Below are 12,923 nucleotides of genomic sequence, written 5' to 3'. Positions count from 1 at the left end.
CAAAACCTTCACTTGGGTATAGACATCGTACATGAGTTCTCTCCATTTTATTTTGAGAAGCTACCATATTGTGAGTGGCTAGGCAAAGAAAATTCATTTGATAGCAGCAGGAGAAATTAAGTAGCTTGTTACTCATTCCCTATCTATGAGGCCATAGGTTTTTTTGTATATAGTAATGTACATTTTTGATGTTGTTTTTTCCTCTACAATGCCACATGTATAATACAACTCTGTTATTCTCCACTAGGTATATGGTGTTCATTTTGTAAATGGTTGCTTTGTAATAGTATTTAAGTCCAGAATCTACTGTAAACTGAACTCTCATGTTTTCTATTGGTGAACAAAAGACAAATACCTCAGGTGATCCAAGCGGTGGTGTGCTCCCAGCTTTCACCAAGACTCCGGACCTGCTCAGCAAAAATTTTGAAGTAGCTGAACTGTGCTTCATCATAATTCCATGCTCTCAGAATTACAGATACAGGTTGTAACTAGAGGAACAGTTATTTGGATAAGCTTTAGCAGCTGGAGGTAAGATTGAGAGAGTTGCCAAGAGGATGCTTTTGTCTCCTGTGCCTCCTTGTCGATGCTGAAGTGGTTCTCCCTAGCTCAGAGGTGATGCAGGATGTGCTCGTGTATTGCCAAAGCTCATGCAAATTGCTGATGGTTCAGAGCAGAGAGAGATTAGGGCACAGCCTCAGAATCCTCCCTTTGTTTTAGGAACATTTTCATTGTTTTGCATGTTTATGTAATCCCACCCCCCAAAAAAAAAATTAAATCAACAGATGTCTTATCTTCAGTCTCCAGGTGCTGCCATAGTGTCAGCAATGTGGAAAACTTGAATTCCCACACAGTCCACACTGTAGATGTGTAGAGGTAAAATATCTCCCAGCTGTCATGTATAAACTGCTGCATTGTGAGGCAGTGAATCGTGATAAATCCCGAGTTTTTCAGAAAAATCTGCTTCTTTTCTTCCAGTGTATGATGTTTTTGATAATTGTCTTGTGTCTAAATATTTTCATTTTCAGCCAGTAATGCTTCAGATTTCATTTTAGATTGTTTGTATTAGAAGGATTTCCTATTTTTGTATTGTCTTGAATAGGCTGGAAAAAAATTGGTGCTTTTATATGAAGGGGTTTTTATTTTATGTTCTACTAGTTGTTTGTTTTTCCTCTACAGTGCTTGATCATCTGTCATTCCTCAATGTATACACGATGATAAACTCCCTGTCCCTGTTAATGGGAGTCAAGAATGCTTTGCTTCTCTCAGGATTGGGGCCATATTACCAGGACAATGTATTGATTTGGTTGACTGCCAGTGTGTGATGCATGACAGAAATGAGAAATTGAACTTTCTGAACGTGAAGTAAATCGTGCTGATGATGATATATAAATGATTGAGGGAAAAGCAATCAATCAGATGCTCTCTGCTGGCAGCAGAGCTGCATGCAATTTAATATATAGTAAACCAACAGTTGTTTTACAGTCTAAATCAAATAGTGTTCTGTGCTAAACTCATATTCTTGCAAAGATTGCTTGGAACATTTCTGGGTTTAGTATGCTTTTCTTTCAACTTTACCAACATGTGGTCTGATAATTTAGAAATATTGAACTTGACTTTATTAGTTCTTGTTTTTTCTTGTCAAGGGCTACAGATTGTTTTTTCTAGACTTCTTATTACTACTTTAAATTGGTTGATCTTTAAATAATTTTACCTTGTAAGTAGAGTTGTTTTGAGTCCCAGATACCTGCAGAAAGAGTTTATTATAGCCACAGGTAATTGGACTTTACTGTAAAACATTCACTGGAGACATGAATGGGCCCATTCTCTCTTTTGGCAGATGTTTTGCAGATATTAGACTTATATCCAATTATCTTTGGGTACTTTAGCGGTAACACAAGAGCATTCATGTGCAGATGACTGTAATATACTTTGCTCTCCTTCTCCGTGCTCTGAAATGAATGGGATCATTTATCCTTTTTGGAAAGAAAAGTATTTTAATGAAAGCTTGAAGAGGCTTCCTGAAATTCTCCTTATTGATACCTACTAACAAGCCTTGTCATTCTGGGTCTGTTTCAGCTTATCATTTGCCCAATGTAAGTCCCTTAAACAGGAGGGAATTCTGCTCAGATCTCCCCAAAGCCACCCAGAGCTGTGGAGTTTGGAATCTTTGAAGATTCTCACTTTTGGGTGAGGGTTTCCAAGGATTCTTTTCTCCTAAGAATTAGTTGTCAGTGTTTGCTCAGTGTTGAGGCTGTGAGAATCCAGGGAGAAGATGAACCACATTTTCCTAGTAGAGGATAATGCTGAAGCATTTGGCAGTTAGCTGGAATGTAAATCCTGTAGTTCTCTTGTGTGAACCCTGGTATGATTATTCTGTTCAAGGCTAAAATATTCATAGGCAATTCAGCAAAAAAGTTCTTCTAAAGATATTCTAAAAAATACAACCAAATAAACTTTTTCTCTTACATAGAAAAGTGGAGATTTCCCTGACGAAAATTATTTTAGCATTTGGTTTTTTCAGAAATAAACAAAAATAAAATGTTAATTAATTAGCTGTGAAGTTTAACAGTTTAGTTACCTCAGAATTACATAAATTACCTTGATTAATCCCACCAAGTTCAGTAAATGGCATTAGAATCTGGAACTTGCCATTGGAAGGCAGGGTAGATGTCAGAATGTCAGCAAAACTCGACAATATCACAAAGACACTCCCTAAATAGTAATATCAACCTTCCTAAACTTTCTAAGGATGTTCTTTTATATTTTTTTAACATGAAGTGCAGTAAGTTGCTTTTACGTCTCAAGATCAGCCAATATAATTATTCATCTTTATTTTGGTTTTATTTTTTTCTCTCTCTCTCTGAAAGCCTAGAGAAAGACTTGACAAATGTAAAGTGTTTCTAGGCAGGGAAACGTGTAAGCTGTCTGCTTCTTTTCTGAAGACAGACTTGTGACCAGGAAAGTAAAAGTCACTTATACAAAACTCTGGATTTGCTATCAACATGCTATAGGAATGTATCTACCAAAATACTTTTTAAAACTGTGTGTATTAGATAGACTTTTGCAGTAGTTTCAGTGGTTTTACAGATTATTTGGTTCGTCTTCAAACCTGCTTGCCTTCTGCTAATGCTGTACACCTGGATTTTACCTGGAGTATCAAAAAAGTAACGATGCACAGGAACAGTTTTATAGATTCTTTGCATTATTCCTTGAAATTCAGTGGTATTTGAGCGCTCTAAAATGGTGTTTAGTGTACAATTCTGTCCTTTGTCTGTGGATGAGGACTTAAAATTAAGGTGTTTTATATATTTATTATCTGACTTTGCAAAAATGACATAGTCATTATTCTGAGTTGTAGTTGATTTTATTTACAACTTCTGATGACAAAAGTATTTAGATTAATGTGTAATGAAACATTAATGAATATTGTATTTCCTGGTTTTGCAATGGATTTATTTCTGATGTCTCATGATCGTTTCTGTACAACTCCAGAGCATGCAACTTGGCTCAGCTGCCATTTGGGAAACCAGACTCCTTTTTCATCGATATGTTTTATGATTGTGTGAACATGTGCTGTGTTCTGGGGTCGTTTTTTGGGTGGTGGGAATTTTTTTTTTCCTTTGGTGATTTTTTGTGGGTGTTTTTTTTTTTGCCACTGATGGGTGTTGCATCTGCTAAGTTGCTTCCTACGAGGCCTCTTACAAGCCTCACTGGATGTGGCTGTCTTTCACTGCATCCAATCCATTTTAGAAAAAGAATTATACTGTTTTTTACAACTAAAACTAAAAAAAAAACATTGCCAGTGCTGATGTTTCAGCTCAGGGACAGAAATTACAGCAAACTCATGCTGTTTTATCCAGCCTTGGGATCAGAAGTTACCTTAAGCCAATGTACAGTTTCTATCTAGAGATGGGATGTGTGTAGTCTTAATTTGGTTTTAAAGGTCTGTGTTGTTAATACATTCATGTAATATGTGTTAAAAAAATACAAACCCAGCCAATATTAAAATACACCTAAGACTGCCTTTTGAAGTTATATTTGGAATGACTTATATCTGTTTGTTTATAAATGGTTTAATTTTAGAAATATATTTTATCTGTTTTGAGTTGATGAACTGTTCCCCGTGATGTCAGAAGAGATATACATCTCACTTGTTTATTCCTGTTTTTATAGATGGCTATACAACAGATGACATTGAATTTTACTGGCGTGGGGGTGATAATGCAGTCACAGGAGTGACAAAGATCGAACTGCCCCAGTTCTCCATTGTAGACTACAAGCTTATCACCAAGAATGTTGTTTTCTCTACAGGTTTGTGGAGGGGAACTTAAAATGGGAATTCTTTTAAAGACTTTTAAAACTGGATTAATTCTCTGTGTGCAGTTGAGGAGCAAAACTTTTACAAACAGGAATAAAATAGAGCAGCAACAACTGTGAATTTGGAAAGCATAAGTTTTAATTACAAGCTTCCATAGTGTGTAAGGCATCATCCCTTAACCTAGGAAGAGGGCATGGTAATCTGTCACATTAAGGCTCATCAGATGAGCTGTATTTTCTGTTTACCTATGAAAACTGATTAAGCCACTTATGCACCTTTGTGACATAAACCCAACCCAGCATGAAGGAAATCTAGGAACCTTTTTCTCCATGTTTTTAGATGTTCCTTTTGCCGAGTTGGGGATGTCTTAGACTAATTATTTTGTCTTCAACATAAATTCTTTACTTGTTCTAGGATTTCCAGTTGAGCCTATTTTAGCAAGTATTTGACTTCCTGAAGGCTGAAAAGATGCTTTCTGAGAAGGAGCAGAAAATCAGATTGGATTTCATGAAATTAAATTAAAAAGAAAAAGAAGAAATAACTAACATATGTCAATCATATTAATTTGTTCAAGAGAGGCAGGAGTTGGATTGGGCTATTACTAGGAGATGTTTTCTATCTACCTGAGAAACCCATTAGATGTGTTAAAAAAATAATTATCTTTAAAACTCACTTTCCAGATATGGGTAGAAATCATCTTTGGAGGGACTATAGAAGGACTGTACATCCCAAATTCTTCAAAATCAAGCAGAAATTTGACTTGAAGAATTATTTCTAGGCACCCGTATTAACAAATGTTTCATACACTACAATATTTCTGGTGTCCAGTTACAAAAGACAAGTGTTGCATTTCTTGGAGAGAAGTTTGGGCTGAGGGTTGCACTGAAGCTGGCATATGACAGTTTGTTAGGAAAGAGGCATTTCTGTGCTTTGTTGCTCTGATTTTGGCTTTTGATTGTTGAATGTTATGACTACCAGCAGACAGGCAACTAGAGCATCTTTGTACCTTTAGCATAAAAGATTATTTAATAATTCTTGCTGGAAAATCTGCAGCTGACTATCCAGGATCTTTCAGCTCTGAGTGTACTCAATGTTGAATGAAATATAAAACCGAAATGACAGAAAAGAAAAAATGTTTTCAGGCATTATGCAAATAAATTATGGCCATACCAAATATTCTCTTTTAGGTGCCTACCCAAGGCTGTCTCTCAGCTTTAAACTTAAGAGAAACATTGGTTACTTCATTCTGCAGACCTACATGCCTTCTATTCTGATCACTATCCTGTCCTGGGTTTCCTTCTGGATTAATTATGATGCTTCAGCTGCAAGAGTTGCTTTAGGTAGGCATTTTTACACATCTCATGCAGTGTGCATTAGCTGAATGGTTTTTCTAGCTTCTGGCTGAGTGGATAGTGCATGATTTGAAAATAAAAAAAATTATGCATTAGATCTTTCTATGTCTGGCTTGTTAAGCTTTGTATTATTTGAATCAGCATTTAAAACATCAGAATTTAAATAAAGATTAAAGTGATTTCATGTCTGAATCAGCTAACTGTATAATCATTGTAACTAAAATTAGGCTAATTGTCTCAACATATTCTGTTGTTCTTTTGCTGCTTGTTTTTTTTTTTTCTCCAAAAAGAATGCACTTAGTTTGCTTCATCCCATGGCAGTCCAGAACACACGTGCAGTATTATATTGTGGATTACAAATTGCTTTTCCTTTCAAGAATGAAATAAAGTTTTACTAGGGTTGTATAGCTCATCTGTCCTTACGCTGAGTGAGGAGGCTGTGCCTCAAATCCTGTGTCCAGTTCTAGGCTCTCACCTCAAGGCAGACATTGAGAGGCTGTGTGTCCAGTGTCCAGAGAAGGGCCAGAGAGCTGGGGAAGGGTTTGGAGCACAGGACTGATGAGGAGCAGCTGGGGGAGCTCAGCCTGGAGAAAAGGAGGCTCAGGGGGACGTTGGTGCTCTCTAAAACTCTCTGGGAGGAGGTTTCAGCCAGCTGGGGGTTGGTCTCTTCTGCCAAGTACACAAGTGAAAGAACAAGAGGAAATGTCCCCAAGCTATGCCAGGGGAGGTTTAGATTAGATGCTAGGGGAAACTTCTTCACCCAGAAAGGTTTCCAGCCCTGGCAGAGGCTGTTCTGGGAAGTGGTGGAGTTACCATCCATGAAGGGATTTCAAAGATGTGTGGATTTGATGCCTGGGGACATGGTTTAGTGGTGGACATGGCAGTGCTGAGTTGAAGACTGGATTCAATTAACTCAAAGATCTTTTCCAACCTAAATGATTGTAAGAGTCTGATTATTTTTTTCCTTACTGTTACTTTACATTCCAAAAGCAAAACTGTTTCCCTAATTAATCTCTAGAGTATTTGTATATCTCATCGCTAGTCCCATGTGTGTCTCTTTATTCTGTGCCCTTCATCATAAGGAGCATGTTACAAAAATAAGTATCTCTATCTATTGCTAAATTTTGTCTAAATCAGATTGATTCCTGCCAGTACAGCTCTTGTATAGCTAAAAAAAGCAAAATGGCATCCCCATAAAACATGCCATTGAGAATCTGACATTTCAATGTTGTAGAATACATCTGAGTTTTACCAGACCTTTCTGTGTAGCATTTTGCCTTAAGAATTTGAGACTGCAGACATCCTGAAAATGCTGGAGGAAAGCAAGATAAAGTGACTGTAGCCTGTAATTTTTAACTGAGACTCGTTACAGAAGGTTGCTGTTTAGCTGCGTAAAAATATAGTTATAGAATCCAACTACTGTTTGCTTGACTGAGCTCAATTTATTACAGGTGCAATGGTTTCCATGCTATGCAAAAAAATCCAAGTCCAAGATAAGGACTGAACAAGATTTTCCTGAAAAATTCAAACACAAAAAGGAAACCTTCAGAGGGTGGCAGAAAGGTCAGGTAGCTTGTGAGAAATACACAAAAATAATCTGAGCAGCCAGAGATCAGGTTAGGTAAGATAATGCCCTAAGACAGAACTAAATCTGTCCAGGTACGTGAAAGGCAACAAGAAAAACTTCTATATCAGTATACTAGTGCTAAAAGACAATAAGAGAAAATGGGAGTCCCCTCTGAAACAGGGGGCTGGATACCCCGGATCTGGAGAAGACTGAGGTGCTGAACACCTTTTGAATGCCTTGCTCTCATGGACAAGGGCTCCAGACACATTGCCTGAGCTGCAGGAGGCAAAGGCTGGGACTGGGAGAATGAGGAACCACCTGCTTAAGAGATCTTGTTTGAGACCCTCTGAAGAACCTGGGCATCCCGAACACAGCTCTATGGGACCTGATGAGATGCATCCACAGGTCCTGAGGGAACTGGCAAGTGAATTGGCTAAAACTCAATACATGACATTGGAGAAGCCATGGCAGTCTGGTGAAGTTTCACTGACTGGAAAAGTGGAAGCAAGGCCCCTCTTTTTAAGAGGAAGGGGAAAAAAGAAGACTTGGAGAACTCCAGAACTGTCAGTCTCATGTTGGTGCCTGTCAAGGTCATAGAGCAGATCCTCCTGGAAATTATGCTAAGGCACATGGAAACTAAGGAGGTGATTGATGAGAACCAGCCTGGCTTCACTAACGGCAAGTTGTGCCTGACAAAGTCTGTGGCCATCTACAACACGGTCCCAACACTTGTGGAATGAGGGAAGAGCAACTGATGTCATCTACCTGGACATGTGCAAAGCATCTGACACTGTTATACATGAGATCCTTCTCTCTAAACTGAAGAGTCATGGATTTGTTGGGTGGACCACTCAGTGGATAAGAAATTGGCTGGATGATTGCACTTAAATAGTTGTTGTCAACAGTTTGATGTCCAAGTAGGGACCAGTGACAAGTGTCCTCAGAGGTCTGTGCTGGGATTGGTGCTGCTTAACATCTCTGTCAGCAACATGGACAATGGGACTGAGAGAATCCTCAGCAAGGTGCTGAGCTGTGTGGTGCTTTCCACATGCTGGAGGGAAGAGATGCCACCCAGAGGGACCTTAACAGGCTGGAGAAATGTCACAGAGATAATTGTGTGTCTGGAGCACCTCTCTGTAGGAAGACAGGGAGTTGGAACTGTTCAGCCTAGAGCAGAGAAGGCTTCAGAGAGACCTTAGAACACTTTAGAGAGCCTAAAAGAGCTCCAAGAGATCTGGAGAGGGACTTGGGACAAAGGAGAATGCCTTTAAACTGACAGCATGTGGATTTAGATTAGATTTTAGGAAGAGATTCTTCACTGTGAGTGTAGTGAGACAATGGATCCTGTTGCCTGGTCTTGGGGCTTCCCCATCCCTGGAAACATTTGAGGCCAGGGCAGATGGGGTTATGAGCAATATGGTCTAGTGGCAGGTTCCCTGCCCATGGTACTAGAGAGTTTTGAAGATCCCTTCCAACCCAAACCTTTCTAGGATTCTATGAATATGGACAGAAGTTAGAGATATCTTTTTTCCACTCAGAGAAAAAAAAATATTTTTTTCTTCTAGCATTTGAATAGTATAAATTATTCTTAATATAGAAAATAAATTAAAATTATTTAAATCACTAGGCTTGTCAATTCTTTTTTCCAGGAATCACAACCGTGCTCACGATGACAACAATTAACACCCATCTTCGAGAGACTCTTCCCAAAATTCCATATGTGAAAGCTATTGATATGTACCTTATGGGATGTTTTGTCTTCGTTTTCATGGCTCTGCTGGAGTATGCATTGGTCAACTACATCTTCTTTGGCAGAGGACCTCAGCGTCAAAAGAAAGCAGCAGAAAAAGCTGCCAGTGCCAACAATGAGAAGTTGAGAATGGATGTCAATAAGGTAAACTGTAATGGGGATAAATTTTTAAGCATTTCCCCAGGAAGGCATACTCTCATTTCTGTCAGACAGTGCTTTTAAATGTAATTTCTTGTAGAAAATGAGTGGAGTGGAATTATGATGACCTTGTCTTAGCTCTGCAGAGCAGTGTACTTAGCCACCTCAGCAATGAATGCTGCCCTCTAGCTTGGAGAGCTGAATGAGTTGTCTCTAAAGCATGCAGTCAGTGAAGCTTTACTGAGAGATGTTTTCTTAGTCAGAATGTAGATTTGAATATGTACAATCTGTTTCCAAAGGAATAAATCCAAAATGATGGCTGTATATTCTAGTAAGAGCTGTATGGAACATTGCAACTAAAACCTAAATTTAACCTGCTTTCATAAATCTTTCAGATGAGCTGGATAAGAAATATTTGCCACAGAAGTGTTTAAAGCTTGACAAATTTGCATATTTTCAATGTATAATGGGCCAGGATACTATTGACTAAATGAGGAACTTCTCAGAAATAAACCATCAATGTGCTGTGTACTTAATTTTGAATCTAAAAGTTGCTGCCTAGGGATGGAGAATTGAGGCAGAGAAGATATTTGCCAAGATACACACTTCTGGGAAAAGTATCCATTATGCTTTATCCATTATCCAAATGGGGCACTTATCATAAAGCACTTGTAATTTATCGCTTTGACCATTTGGGGATGAATTTGACACAGTGGCAAATCTATGCTGAATGCAAAAGTGTTCTCAGTCTAAAATGTATAAACATTCACACACATGCAAAATTGGAAAGTTAAATAAGGTTGAATTATTTTTGGAGGTTTGGGGGGTTTTTGGAGAGAGTGAGGGGGTTGTGGGATTGTTTGTTTGTTTGTTTGTTTGTTGGCGGTTCGGGGGGGTTGGGGTTTTCTGTGGTTTTTGTTGGTTTGTTTTGGTTTTGGTTTGGTTTTTTTTTCGTTTTTGGTTTTTTGGGTTTGGGGGTTTTTTTGACAGGGGAAGATCTTTGAGTTGTAATTCATCATTACAGTCCAAGGAGAAAAAAATCAAAGTGAGAATAAAAAAAAATCTGCATTAGGAAAAAACAAGGGATTATTTGTCAATTGGAAACTTAAGTTTCATACTTAAGCTCTAGTAGTGAAATTTCTAATGTTTGTTCAGAGCCTGTACACACACAGTAGGCCTGCAGACAGAACATTTTATTCCAAAAATCCATCACATGTTGTTAGCACAAAATAGTTTTATAGGTTGTAGTTTATAGTCTTTTAAGAAGGAGAGTTATGTTGCTGTGGTTCAGATTCCATCCATTCTTTGGTTTATTTTTTTCTTTTTGATTGGAGAGAAACATATTTCAATGAATTAATGCACACTCATAATGATGGCTTTAACTTTGATGTTATGTTACCATATAGTATCTTTTAGCATTGTAAACTTCATTAAGACACTGTAACATGTTTTTATTTCTATTGGTGATTTTCAGCAATGAAAAAAATTTTAAAGGTTTTGTGGTTTTTTAAATTAAATTTCACTTTAAAAATGCTATAAACTATCCTGTAAGTAATTTTGTAAGATTAGACCTGCATTTACCTGCAGTCTTTCCTCTAACATCAATGGAAATTTAAGATCCACAGATGTCAGAGTGCCACCACTAGCTAAGAAATATTTTTGTACACTTTGCTTCACTTGTGTTTTCAATATTCTTCTTCAAACAATAGATCTTTCAGCTGAGTAAAAGAATATCCAAAGTCCAGTGGCAAATTGCTGATCATGAAGAAGAATTTGAAAGCACTAACTGGTATGCTAATCCAATTTGCTAGGCAGAGTAAATTAATTTCAATAACTGCTGCAGAAATTCACCAGCTGAGAGGATTGACACAAGGTATACCGTGGAACACAAGTAACAACTTTACATGATTTGTATTTTTTTATACTCAGCATGGTTAACAGTCTATGGCAGTTCTGCTCTGGTATCCCGATCCACTCTGCTCTGGTAATCAGGTTTGCAATCCTTTAAGCAATAGACGGAATCAAATAGGAGAGGAGCAGAGAACTTGTCCTGCTGCAAGAGACTGCTCTGGGGAGAAGGAAAGGACCTGACAGCTGTTCTTGTTGTTTGACCAGCAGCGAGAAAACATATTAATATTTAATGGACCTGAATATTTTATCTATTAAAGGGAGACAAATATTATGTAATTATTTTCATTTATAAGAATCAAAAAGAGGTCTGAACTGCTGAAATTAGTTCAGAAACAGTTTTTCACAAAAATCAACATATTTTAGAAATGGGATCATACAAACACTCCATCTTCAACTAGGCTCCAATAGTGAAGGCCTGATTTTACAAGGTATGAGTGTTCTTTTGTGATATTACGAGATTCCTCTTGAATCACTGTGTGCAATATTATGAATTCATCAGAATCAGATACTGTACGAGAGAAGATTGATGCCATGAAGAATAAACCTCAAAACATGAGGCTGAAAACTTCTACACAAAACAACGTCTGTTACTGCATTCAGCATTGGCACTGTAAAACAGGTGGATAAATAGCATTTACTGAAACTGCTATTTGCAATGCAGCATCTTTGCTTATACTTTATAGACCAGAAAATCTGTAATGGCTTACTTGCAATTCCAACACTCTTGTTTGGTAATAATCTCATTTTCAATCAGCAGAAGGTGGTGAGAGGAGAAATGCTGGTTGGTCCTCTCATCCACAGCTGCTTGCAAAATCAAAGGAGAAGTTAATTCATGCTCCCTTTATGCTGTTGAATTCTCTCTCAGGGACAGATTCCAGGGTGGACATGGGCACTGGTAATTTCTCTATTTTTGCTTTTGTTATTCAAAAGATATGAGAAAGCCTACAAAACAGTATGCAACAGAAGCTTTTTTCCATGAATATGGTATCTGCTGAATCCATTGCAATCTCTTGGAGATTTGGTGACTCAGGTGTCCTGTTTTTTCCATTTGAGTGGACTCCATCAGGCTGGCTGCAGAACTTCCCCAGGGCTATTCCAGATGAAACTGTGGCCAAATCTTTATTTAAATTTCATAACATATTTATATCATATGCAAAATGTGGTAGTTCGTGGGTTGTTTTGTTTTGTTTTTTAAATCATGGAGTAGTTTGAGTTGGAAGGAACCTTTAAAGGTCACCTACTCCAACTTCATTTTAATGAGCAGAGTCATCTTCAGCTAGATCAGGTTGCTTAGGGCACCATCCAATGTGACCTTGGATCCCTGGGGCAACCACCACCTCTCTGGGTAACCTCTTCTGTTGTTTCATCACTCTCACTTAAAAAAAATCTTCCATATATCTAGTCTGAATCATTACATAAGATATACTCCATTTTCAAAGACTTGATTCTGTTTGAGGTAATGGAAAGGTAGAGAAGGAATGGGGCATATATCTTGAATTGCTTCTTGGATACTGTGCAATAGAATCATGTAGAAATTTAAAAGAACATAAAACTCAAGGAAGATTCAGACTCAGTTACCAGCAGAACAGACTTGTTAAATCATATTGGACTTGCTTGATTTTCTTTGCAGTGTGTTCAGATAAAAATGGCTGTGGGTATCATCATTCCACTCTTGAAATTTCTCAAGCTGCGTTTAGCAGTTTGTTCCTTTAGTCTAACTCATCATCTTTTCCCTTGTCAAGACTAGTTTTTCTTTCTGTAAACAATCATATTGTTGCTTGTAGATAAATCACTGGCTTTCTTCTTACTCTAGACAACCTTCATTTATTTGAGATAGCGTTCTTGTAAGTTCCTCACCTCTCTTTTAAAGTTTTTTGTCTTATGTCA

The 12,923-nt window shown here is 37.8% G+C and overlaps 1 protein-coding gene across 5 annotated transcripts in view; it reads left to right on the top strand.

The window, feature by feature from the left end:
- Nucleotides 1–12,923, top strand: part of GABRB2 (gamma-aminobutyric acid type A receptor subunit beta2) — a 283,550-nt gene that overhangs the window by 253,415 nt on the left and 17,212 nt on the right. For all 5 annotated transcript variants that reach the window (XM_058422536.1, XM_040078390.2, XM_040078389.1 and 2 more), the window contains 3 exons: nucleotides 4,174–4,311; nucleotides 5,506–5,658; nucleotides 8,887–9,131. In XM_058422536.1, the coding sequence (XP_058278519.1) occupies nucleotides 4,174–4,311; nucleotides 5,506–5,658; nucleotides 8,887–9,131 (536 nt within the window). The remainder of the gene's footprint in view (nucleotides 1–4,173; nucleotides 4,312–5,505; nucleotides 5,659–8,886; nucleotides 9,132–12,923) is intronic.

The sequence above is a fragment of the Hirundo rustica genome, chromosome 14, assembly GCF_015227805.2.
Source record: "Hirundo rustica isolate bHirRus1 chromosome 14, bHirRus1.pri.v3, whole genome shotgun sequence".
Lineage (NCBI taxonomy): Eukaryota > Metazoa > Chordata > Aves > Passeriformes > Hirundinidae > Hirundo > Hirundo rustica.
Note: the sequence above shows the minus strand (reverse complement) of the source record. Positions and strands in the feature narration are given on the sequence as shown.